Source organism: Vombatus ursinus, unplaced genomic scaffold (assembly GCF_900497805.2).
Source record: "Vombatus ursinus unplaced genomic scaffold, bare-nosed wombat genome assembly UNPS02014791.1, whole genome shotgun sequence".
NCBI lineage: Eukaryota > Metazoa > Chordata > Mammalia > Diprotodontia > Vombatidae > Vombatus > Vombatus ursinus.
In genome coordinates, this window is record NW_020954569.1 from 1,242,473 (window position 1) to 1,261,193 (window position 18,721).

Sequence of the window (18,721 nt, forward strand, 5' to 3'; positions counted from 1 at the left end):
CATGCTAAGTGCTTTACAAATATTTCGTTTGATCCTCACAACCACCATGGAAAGGTAGGTGCTATTATTATTATTCCCATTTTACAATAGAGGAAACTGAGGGTCATGAAGCTAAAAAGTGTCTAAAGCTGAATTTGAACTCAAGTCTTCCTGACTTTCATTCAGCACTCTATCTAATGCGCAACCTAGCTGTCTCTTTGCCTCCTAGGGAGGGCAGCTTAAAGCTACATTTTTTTTGGAGAGGGACAAATGTGGGAGGAAACCTTAAGTGCTGTGGTAAAGAGAGCAATGTGATCTGTGTAAATTTGGAGTCAGACTACAGAGGTCAATCAGTCAGTTGATAAATATTAAGTGTCTACATGTGCCTGGCACTATGCTAAGTGTAGGGAACACAAAGAAAGGCAAAGATGGTCCCTATGCTCAAGGAGCTCAGTCTAAGAGGAGAAACAACATAAAATCAACTACGTACACATTTTAAAAAACAAACAAACAAACAAAAACCGGACAAATTTGAAGTAATCAACAGAGAGAGGGCACTAGAATTATGGGGAAGTGGAAAGGCTTCCTGAAGAAGGAAACAAGGAGGCAGCTATGGGGAGGGAGAGAATGCTAGGCTGGAAAGGTAGGGGAGGGGACAGTCAAAGTTAATAAGGGCCTTAAGAGTCAAACAGAAGCAGATTGAGTATGCAGGACTGGAGGTGATGTGGTCAGACCTGTACTTTAGGAAGATCAATTCGACAGCAGAGGAGAGGATGGACTGGAGCAGGAAGAAACTTGATGCAGGGAGCCAAACTAGCAGGTTATGGCAACAGTCCACTTCTGAAACGTTACAAAGGTAAAATAAACCAACAGGCCTCAGCAACAGACTGAATGGGGGAGACGTGAGAGAGACAAGAGGAGGGTCTGGTCAGCATAGCTTCGTGATTTTCTCCAGCTTTATTCAGCAGCACAAGTACAAGGAAAGGCAGAAGATAGTAGGAATGCCCCAGGCTGAGAGAGGATGAGGGGGCAAGAAGAGGACGGAGCAGAGCAGGAACTAGATCACTAGGAGGTCAAGACAGAGCAGTGACAAGGGTTTGGCTGGGTCAGGAATGACGGCCTGGGAAAGACCTAAGATGATAAAGGACTGCAGGTTATGGTTTGGACCAAGAACAGGGTTTGTGGTTGCGAGGCAGGAGGAGAGAAGGAATGGCAACAGACTGTGATCAGATAAGGGAATTTCCAAGTTCATAACCATGGAAGCAGAGCATTTGTCAGTGATGGCAAGATCAGGAATATGACTGTCCCTATGAGTAGCTGAGGAGAGGCGGAGGAGCAGTGGAAAATGAGCTAAGCTGAGACACTGGGAGGTAAGTGTTTGAAGGATACACATACATGTATGTATCTGGGTATAAATATATATACATGTATCTGTCTGTGTCTACACAGATACATACACATACAAACACACACACACATGCATGCACACACACACACACACACACACAAGAAGGCAAGATAGCTGACAGGTGATCTTTCTACCTTTGTTTAAAAGAGTTCCTGCAAAGAGGAAGCCACCACCTCTTCATGAAACTCATTCCAATTTTAGACAACTCTGTTTGTTACAAAGTCTTTCTTTCCATAAACTCTGCATTCGTCTCTTTGCAATTTCTACCTTTTGCTTATTAGTTCTACCTTCTGGGGCCAAGTAGAAGAGATCAAACGCTTCCCTATTCCACATGACAATCCTTCAAATACATGAAGGTAATTATCACATTGAACAGTGGGGAAAACACTGGGCTTGGAATCAGGAAGACTAATCATCATGAGTTCAAGTTCAGCCTCAGACACTTAACTAGTTGTGTGACAGGTTTTGTAGTTCTGGGCAAGTCACAACCTTGTTTGCCTCAGTTTCCCCATCCATAAAATGAGCTGGAGAAGAAATGGCAAACCAGTCTACTATCATTGCCAAGAAAACCCCAAAATGAGGTCATGAAGAGTCAGACACAAATGACAACAATAACTATCAACATTCCCCCTAAATCTTCTCTTCTCTAGACTAAATGTCACCAATTGCTTCAACTAACCCTCATATGGCATGAACTGGAGGCCCTTCACCCTTCTTGGGACACTCTTTAGCACAACCTCACATGGGGTACTCAGAACTGAACAAGATGCTCCAAATATGATCTTACTAGTTACAGTAGAACTGTCCTCTCCCTGGACATGGACCCTTGTTTCTCTCAATGATGCTTAACACAACATTAGCTTTTCTGGTTGTCATATCACACTGTTGACTCATACTGAGAGTTTGGAACGAGTCACTCACAAGGCAAAAAGGTCAAGTTCTATTCTTTGTCAATGATCCTGTATAACTATTAAAAATACAAATTAATCTTAATCTTCATTAATATAAAGAATGTTATGATGGAAGACCCTCTGATTGTTTATAAAACCACGTTCACATTTCTTTTACATCATTCTCTTCAACTGGACTTTAAAGGCATGCTCTAATTAAAGACAATGAAAGTGAAAAATTTTTACTATTGGGTAATCAAATGAAGTTGCTGATTAACATATTACAGCAAGATTTCTCATTTTATAGAAGGTCTGACTTTAGGATTCTTTCAGATAGCTCACCTACTAAGCTAAAAATGACTTGCTCTTTAAAAATTCTATTTACATGCCATCCTTCAACAACACATCTATTGTATAAACTGAGGCTTGGACATAATTTCTCAGGTCCAGATTTACTTACCTGTAGTCTCACTAGCAGAACTCACTTCCTTAGGCATTTTCCTTCAAAAAGTGTATTATTTTACAAAAATACACATACTGAAATTGTATATTCCATAACTTCAAGTATGTTGAAATCAATTAGTGCCATCTACCACAACTATTTTTAATCTCATTTAGCACATGACACGCAGGAAATCCATAAAAGACTTATAAACCAATCATTTTAATCACAGATTAGATTAGGGGTTGGAAGAATGCAGCTCAGGATTTTTGCTCTTAAAGTCTTCCTGTGAAGAGGCAGGGAGCACAGCGGCCAGAGATTAGGCAGCGTCAAGCTACGTCCCCACTGCATCCTGCTCCTTCTGCAAGTAATTTTCTTTTCTGGACTGGACCTAAGCTTTCACAGAGGTCAGGAATGCCTGGTGAGGAAGCTCTTTCCACCACCAAAGCAGACTAGCAAGTGCACTGTACAATTTATAATTTTAGAGACCTGCCCAAGTACTGAAAAGTTCAAAGATTTGCTCAGGGTTCCAAAGTCAGCAGGTGTCAGAGATGGGCCTTGAGGCCAGACTTCCTGGGTTCTCGGAGGCCAGCTCTCTAGCTACTGTCACACAGCTTCTCTGACACAGAGTCAGTGCTTTCCATTGGGCAAAGTCCTTGCATTATCTCACTGGAGCCACCCAACAGCCTTGTGAGGGAGTTACCTCACCTATCAAATCTGTCTAAGATCTATGATTTCATTAGCTGCCCAGTGGGGAAAACACTCTCTCTCTCTCCCTTCAGTGCAGACTGGCAACTGTCCATCAACTTCTAGTTTGAGGGAGTTGCCAGGGGAACTAAGGTTATTTGCTTGGACCAAGGTCATAGAGCAAGTATATGCTGGTGGCAGGGCATAAGCCCAGTTCTTCCTGACTATGAGGATAGCTCTCTATTCAATATGCCATGTGGCTTCTCATAGGCATTACTGTCCTTTTTAATTACAGATGTGCTGAGTAAGTGACTTGACTATAGTGATAGAATTAATTACTAAGTATCAGAGGTGATATTTACACCCAAATCTTCCTGGCTTTAAGTACAATATTCTAAGCCCTTGTGACAAGGTGGGGATACATTGCCATTTCATTTTGCACACTCTGAATTCCGAACAAACTTGCCTATTAGCTATTTTCCAATCTTCTCCTATAAGGATTTGGGGAACAAGGAGATTTTTATAATCAGGTAGAATATAGATTTGGAGGTTAGTACTGCTTTATTTCATCTGCATTACCAGCACCTACCATAGGGCCTTGCACACATTAGGAGATTAATGTCTGTGGCATTCAATTCATTTGGAACAGCATCTCCAATGGAAATGACTCTCTGTACATCTGTCTCTGGAACTTTTTTCCTTTAAGGTACAGCTCAAACCACTTTGTCTCTCATTTGTCCCTATCACATTGTCTAGCATAAGATTTATTTGCAAGTGTGTTGTGATTCCCCACAAAACTAAGTACCTTATTAGACTAAGTTCGTGGAGGTCAGAGCCTTCATTTCTCATTCCTACTGCAAAATGACTTTGCACATGGCAAGCACCTCAGAGGTAAATACTTGTATAAGCTGTACTGAAGTGAATTAACTTTATGGAGGAAGTGGGGAGCAGTGCAGACAGAATGCTAGACTTAAGAGTCTGGGGATCTGAATATTACTCCAAACTCAGGCAGTTACTAGTTAGGCAAATATGGCAAGTTATTCAACCTTTCAGAGCCTCAGTTTCCTCATCTGTAAATCAGGTATACTGACCTCACAGGTATGTTATGAGGAAGTGTTTTTCCAACCTTTAAGAGCTTACAGAAATGTGAATTTGCTGTGTTGTCATTGTTATTGACTGAGCTAGGTCTTTAGTGAAACTGATACCTTGATTGATCTGTAGCCCTCATCAGGGAAACTTCCACAAAAGGGACCTCCCCCAACCTCCTCCATTACCCCATTTCCCATGAATTAACACCTTTTCCAACCAGCCCTTTTTTCCATGTCTTTTGTCTGTGTGTTTATGACTGAGAGCTCCTGTTTCATCCTACTTCAGAGAAAAAACAAAAGGTGCTCAGTTCTAAATGACCTTCAGCGTCCTCCAGCCACTGTTCCCAAGAGGCAAGTGCAGCCCTAGTAGAGAACTCTATCCTCTCTTCCTTGGCAACACCCCCAGATTCTGAACTCAGACCCACTCTGGAGATGGGTCTGCTCCCTTACAGAGCTCAGAATAACAAAAGAATCAGAAATGGGAGTTTCTCCTGAGTAGTTTTAACATTTTAAACAGTATTACTGAATCCTGTAATTAAGTAATAAAGTCAGAGACACTGTTTTGAAAGAGAAGTTACTAATGTGCTCTTTAAGTTTAAATAGGAGAGTCTGTCCACTATATATGTCACAGATTTCTTTCAGTTGCTTAAACTACATTTACAACCCAAGCAGGACTAGGAGACTAACGTTAGTATTCTGGCAGCAGTAATTAAGAATCATGGTAACCTGAATGCTGCTGTAAAAGCAGTAGTTCAAAAGGCATAGCTGCCAGGTGGCCATTGGTGACTATTTTTTTTTTAAAAAGCACAGGCCTTGGCACAGTTCTGTTATCCATGGCTACTCAACTGCTAAGTGCAACTCCTAGACAAAACAAACATCAGGACAAGTCTTAAGCACAAGTTTATACCAAGACCAGGTCTCCCTTTCATACAGTAACTGAGTGAGGTCTAATTATAATGCAGGGAGTGCCCTTGCATTCAGGACTTTCCAAACGGACCTGAGCAGAGAGGTGAGCCAACTCTATTCCCTGAGACTACTGCCTGGCTGGTCTTCAAGGGCCAATGGAGGGGGGAAGGAAGGAATGAATTGCCAAGGCTCTTTTAGAAGAGGTGAGCTGGACTGGGCCCAAAGATTCCACTGATCTCAAGATTACAGTTCATTTGGAAAGTTTTGAAAGCAATGCTCCTTTTTTATTTTTATTTTTTGCCAGTGACAACTTCTACTCCCTTGACCCTAATCATAATCAACAAATTGATGCTTGGTTATCACTTTTAAGGGATCACTCACTGGATGTATTGAAACGGAAAAAAGCTTTAGGCTGCATTTTACTCATTTGAAAGAGGGCGGATAAGTTGCTGTTTTAGGGCTTATATGTATGGTTTTTCAAGTTTGTCTTTTTAAAAAAAAGATCAATATGGAGTATGAAAGCTTGAGTTAGGGGACCTTTGCTTATACCATAAAGGCCACTAGGTGGCGCAGTGGACAGAGAGATAGAAATGCTGAGTCTGGAGTTAGGAAGACCGAAGTTCAAATGTGGCCTCAGACACTTACTAGCTCTGTGATCTTGGGCAAGCCCTGTTTCCCTCAGTTTCCTCATCTGGAAAATGAACTGGAGAAGCAAATGGCACACCACTCCAGTATCTTTACCAAGAAAACCCCAAATAGGATCATAAAGAATCAGATACAACCAAACAACAAGAAGGCACTTAATAAATGCTTAAAAAGAGTCAGACACAACCAAAAAAAAAGAAGGCACTTAATAAATGCTTATTTTCTCTTCCCTTTCCCTATTCCACATTCGTAGCTTTTAGAGTCTTGTTAATAACAAAACTATAAAAATTCACTTTCCTCCTTGATGACTAGGAATGATTTAGAGAGATACTAAAAAATGACATTACATGCTTGTTCATTTTTACATTTTCATAACTTCATCTAACCTTCTGTAATTGAAATGGCCAAATTAAATCTTGTTTAATATCATCTTGCATGACTGCTGCACCATATTTTCCAACACTTCTTGAATGAGTCACCTGACCCAAATTTGGGGTTTGTAACAGCAATAATTTTAGTCAAGGCTGTCGTATCTCAATTTGGGATAATTTTTTCTTAAAATAAAACAAAAACGAAAAACAGGCTTTTAGAGCACAGTTTAGAATGCATATTTACTACTTGACATAGATATTTCACAGCACATTTACTACCTGACAAGAGAACTCCTTGAGATCCAGGAACTACTTTTCACAAATAATTTCTCTTTGGATGGTCTAAATAAACGTGCTTGTACTTGTCACTGTTAGGTTAAAGGAACAGTTATTACAATACCAACTTGGACTTTTTTTAAAAGCCTTCAATTCAATTAGTCACTTTTTCATCTGTAAAATGAAGAGCTGGGACTAGATGACCTTTCAAGGTTTCTTACAGCTCTGCGTCTATGACTGTAGGAAGCATAATTTAAGACAAACTAGGAAAAAACAGAAAGCACATAATGGGAAAGCCAGGGGATACAGTGAGGACAAGAGGATGGGAGAGATGTGGAACTAGGGGAAAGCAAAGGGAACCTAATTTACAAATGGTCAGGCTTCAAGTTTTTCCAGATTCAGTCACGTTCAGAAAAACTGTAAATGTTTACTGGATGTATTTTCTAACTAGGTACTTTTTAAAAAAAAATAAATAACCTTTATTTATTAAAATGTAAACAAAAAGCAACTGTAGCTATGATGTTAAAGGTCAGCCAAGGTAACCATGTCCAAAAAACAGGTTAATCTCGAAACTTCCTTTTCATTTCTGTGTTTGGTGTCCCCTTTGGCAGCCCATAAAAACAGTGTAACAATCACTCTAAGATACAGAGTTCAACGGCTACCTGGAATGATGGACAGCTAGAGAACCCCTAGAAAGCTTAGTTGTCAGCTCCTTCCTGTGTCAGAGAGGGAAAACCACCCACTGCAAGCCTCAGTTTCCTGGGCTTTGCCAAGTCTCAGCCAACCACAGTTATTCCATGCCAAAAGCTTGTATCAAGTGGTCACTTTGGAGCTGCTGAAAGTGAATTTTTAAAGCTTCACGAGAAACTTTATACAAATTCAGTAATGATATATATTTTAAAAGTCAGTGTTATTAAGCTCTACCACATAGATCTTTTTACAGGAAAATCTCCCCCCGCCATAAGAAATTATACATTGTGGAACAAATATTTACATAATTAAACTGGGGATATTCTTGAAACAGATAACAAAAATAGACTTTAAAAAGTCACTGCCAGCCTAGAGAGGTGTTGAGAAATTGCAACTCCCTTCCTTCTTGTAGCAGAGGTGAGGGCCTGTGGGGGAAGATAACCATATGCTGTCTGATAGGATTGATATGTTGATTGATTGTGTCAATCTGCTTTTCCCTACTTCTTTCTTATTTAAATCTTTGTTATGAGGATGGCTCACTGGCTAGCAAGCGGAGAAGGATATACCTAGAAATAATAGAGATGTAAAAACAAAATATATTTAAATGAAATAAAATTAAAGTCTCTTCCAGAAAAATATAAAAGTCTTGGAAAGAGATAGATTTGATTTTAAGGGACTGTGTTTGAATCACAGTTCTCTCTCTTATTTCCTTGAGCCAGCCACAATTCCTCTGGGCCTCAGTTTCTCCATTTGTAAAATGGAATGGGGGGGGAGAGTTGGACTAGGTGTCCTTAAAGGTCTCTATCAGCTCTAAATCTATGATTCTATGAAATTGAACTACATCCCTTCCCCAGGAAAAAATCTTAGGCCAAGTCACTCAATCTCTCAGTACCTCAGTCTCCTCTTCTAGAAGAGAGGTATGATCATAACACTTGCCCTATGAAACTCACAAAGTTGTTATAAAGATAAAAGTACAGACATGAGACAACTTTGAAAGTCTCAAAACTCTCCATGAATCCTCTGCACAGGATCCTATACATGCCAGGTGATTAAAAAGTTTTTGCCGCTATTGGACAAGTGTGGTGACCCTATTAGTTTGAGATTCAGCTAGCACAAGCTTCTGAAGTAGGAATTTTAGTATAGGTAAGTTAAAAAAGGAATAAGAGTAGATTTCATAGCTGGAAGGGACATTAAGAGATTATTATCTGGGACAACTGTCTTATTTTAAAGACAAAGAAGAAAAATGAAGCCCTGAGAGGTGAGGCATTTTTCCTAAGATCACATGAACTTGGGAAACAAAACCAGCTCTCTAAAGAGAGACTGCTCTCTTCTTTTTTGCCCTCAGTCCCTCTGTGATTGAGGGTCTCCCTTAGAATGGTGCAGACTTCTGGCTTTTCAAAGCATTTTCATATCTATCACCATACTTGACTTCTATAATAACCCTAATGAGTAGTTAATTCTATTCACTTTAACAAGCTTTTATTAAGAGCTTCCTATGTGCCAGGCATTGTACTCCCATAGAACTCATCTATAATCCCAGTTTGCAAATGGAGAAATCAAGACACTTGGTTATATAATTTATCCAACATCACAAAGCTACTTAACAGAAGGGCCAGAATTTATACCAGTTCTCCCAACTTCTAATCCAGTGTTTCCATATTACCTACAACCACAGAGAGCAATGAAAACAGGTATTCTTCATTCCAAGTAAATCAGAGAAGCAAAATTTCAAATATACATAATGGATGAATGAAGAAACAAATTCATTTTTCATTATCTGAAATCTATCATTTAAGGGACCAGAAGGTATACCTTGATTTCTGTTAGCTGCATGACTTCAGGGAAGACTTCGATACAGTTAGAGTGGGCGATCACTGTGTGCATCCGCCTGCAGTTCATGATAGTGGTTGGAATGGCTTTCAATTTGTTCCCACTGATATCGATTTCCTCCAGCTCCTCCAATTTGGCCATTTTACTATAAAGGTGAAAATCATGGAGATGGGGGAAGGGAGAGAAATCATATAGCAATTATAATTCAATTTATATAGTGCCCAATGCATGCCTGCTACTGTGCAAAGTGCTTTACACATCTAGGCTTTTCTTGCAAGCCTCTTTCGGAAATGGATTTCTCTGAGACTGATGGGAATACAGATCAAAAATCATCTTTAAAGCTGGAAGGCCTTGTTGGTTATTAAATCTAACTCCTTCATTTTACAGATGAGGGAATTGAGGCAGAGAGAGAAGCTAAGTGACTCGGTTAGTAAGAGTTGGAAGTGGGATATGAAGCATCCAGAGACTGTGCGGTTAGCGTCTCTGCCTCAAGGCTGGTGTAGCACAGCCTTCAGATGAAAGTCTTCAAGAGATAGTCGATACTTTTACACAAAAATTGATACGTGTTCTAATGTCTCCAGCCTGGGCAACGGAAATGTTATTCTTAACATCTAAATCTTTGTTCATTCAGATATAATTCCATTCTATCTACCACTATTCTGTACTGTTGCAGGGTAATTCCATCCAAGGTAGGGTCCACTTGACATTCATTCATTCCTCCATGTGGAGAACTCATCTTCCCCTAACACTATTCACTTTTCCCCTCACTCCCTCCACATTTCCCAATAATGTGGAGAAAGGGAAGAAAACTCCCTCTACCAATGCAGGTCGGTACCTTCTCTGCACCTTGTGGTCTTAGAGAATTGCCCAGGAAACAAGGAGGTTAAGTGACTTTCTCAGAATCACACAATCAATACGTGTCAGTGGCAGGACCTGAACTCAGGCCTTCCTAACTTCAAGGCCAGCTCTGTACTCACTATTTCAGGTTCCCCAATAATTACAGTTATTTATGTTAATTTAAAGCTTTTGCTTATTCACATTTATTTGATTTCTTACAATGTACTAAGTGATTCAAAGAGTCAGCAGGAAAAATTTCTAATTATCTTCTTGCTACTACCCTATCTTTCACTTTTCCACTCCAAATACGAAGCTATTTAACTGTTTCTAGAAGATAAAATGTCTTGGTTACCTAACATTTCTCCTATGGAAATTCACATTACTAACTGCATAGGTTCACAGATTTGTACAACACTGATCCAGATCCTTTTAAGTGAATGAAGCCACCCTGATACTAGGACATACTAAAAAGAATATGTGCCTGATGTAAGGGCTGGGAAATCCTACTACACTGTGAGTTACAAAACTCTTAGGAGAGCATATAAACATTACATATTAAGGGATTCAGAAAGAGTAGCAAAAATTATAAAGGTCATAGAAAATATTTCCAGGGAGAAGAAAAGCTAAAAGGCCAAAGGTCTTAAGAACTATGTTTTTAGATAGATAAATACACAGATATAGATACATAAAGTTCATTAAAGTTTTTTTTAAAATATATGAAAAATGATGCCCAGGTATTCTTTACCTCTGAGACAAGACAGAACAAGTGAAAGTGGGCTTAAAGCATGAGAAATCCCAGTTGGACTCAAGGAAGAATTCCTCCAGTTAGGGTAATTCAGATATGAGTAATGTGTTAAAGTGCTACTTCTCTGGGCCTCTCTATGGTCACCATGTGACTCTGGGTTAGTTAGAGAGACTCTGGGTATGAATCCGAGAGGTGACCACGTGTCTGCCATCTAAGGGTCAGTGGAGGCCAAGTTCAGCGTCAGTTCCTCACCAGAGGACTGACTGCCAGGCCACAGCCTTTTTCAGCAAGACCAATTTGTGAAGCCTAAGTTGTAGCGGTGCTGCAATCAGAACCACTGGAAGGAGAATGACTGATGAAACTGCAGATTCCTGAACAACTGAGGTTATTGAGTGGGTTAAGTTTCTAACACTAGAGATCTTCACTGAAAGAACAGATGTGCATTTGTCCCGAATGGCTTAGAAATTCAGTAGTGTGAAGGCAGAAGGATGGCTTGTATGATGCTATGATCCCTTCATGTCTCTTATTCCTTGACTGTATGATTTTATGACTTTAGTGTAAGATAGTATTTCTATTAGATGAGTAAGGGAACTGTGAAAAAAGGGTCATGGTCATCAATACTTAATGGTTGGCAATACCATGAAAAAGGATCTAACATATAACTCAAGCTTAAAATGAATAGAGCATCTTCCACAGTAGTAGAATACAGAAGCCCAGGCACAATTTTAATTTTGGCACAATTTAAATGCTGCAATTAAATACAGCACAATATGTTAAGACCCAAAGGATGTTTCTTTGATATGTGGGTGTGTGCAAGGTCCAAACTTGTTTAATGAGTATATCCTAATAAGAAGGTCCTACAGTAAAACTATCAGTACTGGATTCAGTATGTGTACATACTTAAAACTTTAAAAAAAAAACGTTAACATAATACTGTTGCATTTAAATGCCAGAGAGTCATAAATATCAAAGCTACAGTTCTGGTAGTAATCACAAATGATTTGAATTGTGACAAATGAGATTGCTTCTATGAATGAATTAGATAACATACTATGCCTTTGTGAACAAATACAGGAGCAGCCATATGATAGCCTTTATGTCCCTGATTTATAGTCTCATTCTCAGAAGTGGATTAATAGTTAGAAGGATGTTGGAAAAAAAAATAAACAAAAGCAGAATGTGATTAGATAAAGAAACAGATCTGTTGTTGTTTGTTTTTTGGGGAGGAAGTTCAAGATGTGTTTTCATCCGTGTGGGGAACTTCTGGCATTAGAACTCCTTCCTCCAAATTCCAGTGTGATAGTGTTGAGATCTAATCACGCTTTGATCAACCCTGTCAGAGGAGCACTATCATATGTTCTGGATAAAGTCTAGGTATAAAGCAAAGGTGCTAATCAAACTTAAATGATTAGAGGACAGAAACATAATTGGTTTTTTTTTTCTTTTTAAACATACATCTATGGTTTCTCTCATCCCTACTCTGTAGGATTGACTATATTTTAAAAAGTGTCATTAAAGAAGCAATTTGAAGGACTTCCCTTACCTTGCTGGAAAACTCTGCAGCCGATTATAGGCCATATGTAGAATCTTCAAGTGAGGGTGTCCTATTAACAAGGGCACACATTTGTCAGTGAGGTGGTTGTTGGTCAAGTACAGCTCCTGCAAGATGCTGCTTGTCTCTTCAGAAAGCGTGGCTGGAGGAATGGTTTCCAGCTTGTTGGCAGATGCATTTAGGAACCTCAAGCTGCAAAATCAGAATATAGAAATTTCTGTGTTTATCAGCAGTACACACCACCTCTCAAAGTTATTTAATCTCTTCCTAGCAAAGGATGGGGCTAAACTATATGACTTCTTCTTTTTTTTTTTTTTTTTTTTTTTAGTATTTAGGCAATTGGGGTTAAGTGACTTGCCCAGGGTCATACGGCTAGTGTCAAGTGTTTGGTCTGAAGACAGACAATAAAATCATTTTACAGTGTGAAAGATCCATCTCCATGGGAAACCAATTCCATCTTACAAGATTATTATTTTCTATGTTGCATTTTCTGAACTATTAGCAAAAATGGTTAAGCTTCATGTATAGAACATTCTAGTTAGTTCATGTTCTGTGATAACTTGCTACAGAAGCTACCTGCTGAAATAAATCTTAATTTAAGTTGAATGCTTAAATTAAAAGTTAGTCATTGTGAGAGACCATTTTACCTATCCATGCTTCCACCTCACCTTCCCAAGATTGACACTGAAGTTCTGAGTTATGCAAGGTAAATAGTTGCTTATTTTGAATAAAGCATTCTTTTTGGGTATAATAAAGAGTAAGTATTAGATTACCCTACAAGAAAATGATCAGGAATACATCAATTCTGCTATTCACTCATTATAATCATATATCTCTGTAATCTTTACTCATGTTTTCACTGAAATATTTTAATATTTAGAGAACACACATCAATTTTATATTTTGTTGACTGTCATTTTGTTTCCTGATATACTGAAAAAAAGATCAAATTTAAGATTATTTTAATACCCCTTCCTAGAACACCTTAATCTTAGTCAACTCTTATTGGGAAAAGTTCTTGTCAACTGTATAGGCAAATACAAAATGCTAAATGGATTTGGAACAAACCTCACTTTGGTCAACTAATGAAAAAGGGGGACACTAACAAGCAGAGGTTAAGGCCAGAATCAGACAAAGTAGGCAGCAGTCTCAGCCAAAACACACAATGAGAATACACAATGAAGGATATTTTAAAATTCCACTCTTCATGGCACATAAATATTTATTTTGTGTTAAGTTCATAGTAAAGGCTCAAAGCTTCCAGTGGACACTAATACACAGGAGAGTACAATTTTGAAACAATGGGATGTGAAGTTTTCAAATTTTGCCCAGGATTCCTTTTCAGAGTCCTAGTTTCAAAGTAAATTTAGAGCCTACATCAGTGATCAGAACATACAATAAAGTTAAAAATCAGAGCACCTGGGATCCTAAGAGGAACAGGGTCATTGAAAAGGGGGAGGGTATAAAGTAGTAGAGAGACATTCTTCGGATGCTCACAAGAGTCTAAGGAAAAAAGGGAAGAAAACCCACAATCTACTAGAATCTCCCCAGAAGGTTCCTGCCATCCACAGGTTTGAAATAGTGAAGTGTGAAAGCATTCCAAAGAAAAGGGCAGCATGGGGCAGGGTTTTTTTCCTTTAGGCTTTCCTTTATTTTAGTTTTTTCATTTTTATTTTTTTTTATTTAGTTTTTATTTAGTATCTTCTTAAGGCTTCACTTATACCCCAAATTGCTGGTTTGGGGGAGTGGGAAATATTCTTCTTAAAAGGACTAACACACATGGATCCTCTGTCTAAATTCCTGAACCCAAGTCTCTCCTGTCTTCCAAAATTAACTCTGACCTTTTTTGCTGGTGTCTTCAAAGAGCCTGAACTCCTTAACTATGTCTTATATGGAAGAAGGGAGCAGAGTCCCTTTTAAAAAGGGAGAGTGAGGGATGTCAATGAGGACTGTAGGTGAAAGGTAAAAGTGTATATTTATTCATGCCATCTTTATATTGCTAGGTAAAATGAAAGCTGCAGATTAAGGAGATAACAAGGCGACAATCCACTAATTTAATTATTCTCACATTACTTCTAGCACTATAGGATTTAGATGAGAAGGGACCACAGAAGTCATCCATTCCAACTCCTCAGAAGTGAGCTGAGGTCCAGTAAGAGAAGATGATATGTCCAAGGCCATATACAACACAGGCAATAAAATAGGAAGAGGCAGGATTTGAATTCAAGCCCTCTGACTCCAAATCTAATGCTCTTTCCACTACATCATAACCACATTTAGGGAAAAAGCAGCCTTCCCAAAATAGAACAATTCCCACTAGTGAAACATTTATTCAGATGACTTGAAGGAAAAAAAACAAATAAGGAAGCTTGAAAAGGCTACACAGACCATAAAAAAACCATGGGAAATCATTATAGTAGAGCATGCTGTGGTGGAAAAAACAAACTTGCACTGATACAAATTCTAAAATTGGCCTCAAAGCGGAATGAGATTAACTTCATCATCCCTTTGTCCTGAAGACTGAGCACATATAATTTTCTTTAAGTTCCCATGCTACTTACTATACAAACCATGCCAACTAAAAACTAAAAACCAAGAATAACTAAGAACAAAATAATCAACCTTTGTTTTGTCCTAAATTTGAAGCACTCTGAAACATCATGGAACCAGACTACTTGGGGAGAAGGGAAATCCATAAAAAATAGCTTTAAGATAAACTGATTAGGACATATGGAGTTGGATGGAAAGAGAATTATTTTAGGCAGTTAGGTAGAACAGTGGATAGAGCACTGGCTCTGGCATCATGATGACCTGAGTTCAAATCTGGCCTCACACTTACTAGCTCTGTGACCCTGGACAAGTCACTTAACTTCTGTCTGCCTCAGCTTCCTCAACTGTAAAATGGGGATAATAACAGCACTTACTTCCCACAGGAATGTGAGAATCCAGTAAGATAATATCTGTAAAGCATTTTTCACACAGTGGCTGACACACAGTAAGTACTTAATAAATGTTGATTTCCTTTCCCTTAATTTTAAAAAGGAAAAAAAGATAAACAGATAAACTGAAGGATATTTGGAAAACAATGCAAACACTGACAAAAAGATACCTCCCTAGCAGACTACTAAAAGAATTTACAAATATTTCACAGCTTCTGGATGAAAAAAGTAAACTTATTTTGAAAAAGATTCATAGTCCTATCATGTTGATACTTGCCCACTACAATTATGTAACTATGTATTCTCTTTATGAAAAATGGAGGGGAGGGGGAGCCCCCTCCAGGAAGTGAAACTAGGTTAGCTAGCTTTTGGTCAGCCAATTCCAGAGGACTTCATTTGAACTGAATAAGCCTGCCTTAATTACTGCTCCTTAATAGTCAAAGGAGCACACCATTGACCTGAAAGAGAGCAGTGATTACAATGTTTTTGAAAACCCCAATATCGTCCATCCCTTGGAAGTACAAAATGCTCTCCTCCTCACATCTTTGGTAGCAGACAAACTAAGAAGATTTAATGGTCTATCACATATAACTAATTTGCTGGAATAAACAAGTCCTTTTTATTTTGAACTCACCAAAACCAAGTATTGCTCTGTTAAACTTCATCTAAACCCCTACTTCATGTAAGTTTCCTTTCTCTCGAAGTCCCCCCCAAAAGTCCTTCACCCTACTTTGAAGGGTATTTTGGACTTAATTCATTGTGAAGTAATATCCATAACCTTAACTCCTCCCTCACAATGGCTACTAGAAACAGCTTCACGTGCCAAGAGTTGTGTCCCAATCACATCAGCCTACCCCACTTTTGCTAAAATTAAATATAAAGCCTTAAAGCCAACTTGTAAACTAATCTAAAAGGAAAAAGCAGCCACATTCCAGCACACTAGTGCTTGTAACAGGCCAAAATGATAGGGTGACTCTAACTTTGAAAAAACCAGGGTATCTATCTATGACGTAGTAGATACAGAATCTCACATCAATTACTCAAGATTCAGCTGTGGCCCACAAGGTTATAAAAGAGGAAAAATGCTTAATCCAGTCAAGTTTAATACTGTGGTTTCACAAGCTTTACATCATCATCATAAAATATTTACTGAGGGCCTACCAAAGATCTCTAGTACTTCTGAAATTCATGGCAATGGATTCTTACCAGCACAAAGCCCTATGTAATGTTCTTTTTCCCATCCTTTTTTTCCCATTATTATTTGTATATTTAAAAAAGCTAATTTTTTTTCCCTGAAGGACAGTTTTATAGTCCTCTATTGCCTCGGGTCAGCTGATGTATCACTTAAATACTATTAAGACCAGTGTTTACCACATATAAATAACTTCATAAATTGTATGGTACTCACCTCCAAAAAAATCTGCTTAGCAAAAAGTGTGACATTTCTTACACTCAGCACACACACAGACACAGTTCCTGCCCTGAAGCATTTGGAAAACAGCCAGCAACAACAGCAATGAGACAAATCCATTTCCTGCTTTCTGAGTCTCTGTATTCTTCTTCCTTGGCACATTCTGTTCATCTGTTCTGGCTCATGGAGATTTTCCTTAAGTAGTTTACCACTCTTGCTCATTTTAAAATCTCAGGGCTAAATCCTATCCTTTACTTTCCTGACAATATAGCCTTCTCTACTTTTCCCACCACCAACAGTGGGTAGGATGTGAAGCAACAGAATTTGGTTTAACATTTTACCAAATTGACCTATAAACATCAGGGTTATCAAACATTCCATATAGATGGGAATGTCTTCAATTTCAATTTAGTGCTGTTTCGATGATGGTCTTATAGGGGGCAGCTAGGTGGATAGAGCCATGCACCTGGAGTCAGGAAGACTTCTCTTCCTGAGTTGAAATCTGGCCTGAGACACTTACTAGCTGTGTGACCTTAGGCAAATCACTTAACCCTGTTTGCCTTGGGTTCCTCATATGTAAAATGAGCTGGACAAGGAAATGGCAAATTGTCCCAGTATTTTTGCCAAAAACAAACAAACAAAAAACACCCAAAAGGGGTCACAAAGAGTCAGACATGACTCAAAAAAAAAAAAAAAAGACTAAACCTATATTTTGGCTCTGATAAGACTACTATTTTGATATCACCTCTACCTTATAGGGGTAAGAGAATATAATATATACCTTAAAAATCTAAATCTTAGAGATAGTAAACTTCAAATTAGCAAAATTTCTATATTAGCCAAAAAAAAATTATTAAGTTACTCCTATGTGTAAGGCACTGTGCTAAGTCATGGGGACACAATGATGAAAAATGACAAGCTCTGCCCTGAAGGAGCTTAAATTCTCTTAGGGGATAAAATTAAGAGGGGAAGAATTGGTAGGGAAAGGGGATTGCTTGTAACACACACCAGGAAAATTGGAGGAAGGTGAGAGCACTTTCTGCTGGGGGTGTAGCAAAGAACCGAGAAGGCACCTGAGTTGAACCCTAGAAGAAGATTATGGTAGGATTCTTAAAGAGAAAGATAAGATGGGAGACATGAGAGGGGAGGGAAGGGGGAGAGAGAGAGAGAGATTTCAAAATCAGTCAAGAGCCTGTAGCTCAGCCTGGCTAGAACCTAGTGTGCACACAGCATTAATGTAAAATAAGGCTGGAAATACAGGTTAGAGGCAGTTGCAGAAGGCCTTAAATGGCCATGCTAAGTTCATATTTTATCTTAGAAATAATAGTGCATCGAGGTGCAGTGGAAAGAGTGCTAGATTTGGAACCAGAGGAGCTGAGCTGGAATCCCACTACAGCAAGTCATTCTGATTTCTCCAAGTTTGAATTTCCTCATCTGTATAATGAGGGAACTGGATTAGATGACCTCCAAGGTCCCTGGCATCTGCAAATCTATTATCCTAAGTTGCAGAGATGCAGATTTAAGTTTCTGGAGAAAATTCCCAATAATCAGAGCTGCCCCAAAATGCTCTGGGCTGCCTCGGAGGTTGTAAGCTCTACATTACTGGAGGTTTAGGCAGCAGCTGGATCATCACTTGACAGGAATTTTTAAAAGGTATTTCCAGGTGAGGCTCAGACTTGATGACCTTGGAGTTACCTCCTCTAATTCTGAGATTTTATGATTCTATGAAATAGAAAGGTAGCCTATTATGGCTAAATACATTGGCAGCTGTGGCAGTACTACTGTAGTCCTGGAGATGTATTTTCAATTATAATAAAAACATTTCATTTATGGCAACCTAATTTATTTTAGTCCTAGATCATAGCTTGAGTTAAATGCTTTAGTTCATCCTCCTATTATTTCAATGAATCCACAACTGATTTACTTGATACAGATGAGAACATCTTTCTGTCTTCTCATTCTCATGGGGGCAGTTAGGTGGCACAGTGGATAGAGTGTTGGAATTCAAGAAGACCAGAGTTTGAA

The 18,721-nt window shown here is 38.7% G+C and overlaps 1 protein-coding gene across 1 annotated transcript in view; it reads right to left on the minus strand.

Moving 5' to 3' along the window:
• PHLPP1 (PH domain and leucine rich repeat protein phosphatase 1) overlaps positions 1–18,721 on the minus strand; it is a 278,132-nt gene that overhangs the window by 33,585 nt on the left and 225,826 nt on the right. Inside the window, exons 11-12 of the mRNA XM_027869097.1 lie at positions 12,338–12,538; positions 9,195–9,357 (exon numbers count right to left, since the gene is read on the minus strand). Of these exons, the coding sequence (XP_027724898.1) occupies positions 9,195–9,357; positions 12,338–12,538 (364 nt within the window). The remainder of the gene's footprint in view (positions 1–9,194; positions 9,358–12,337; positions 12,539–18,721) is intronic.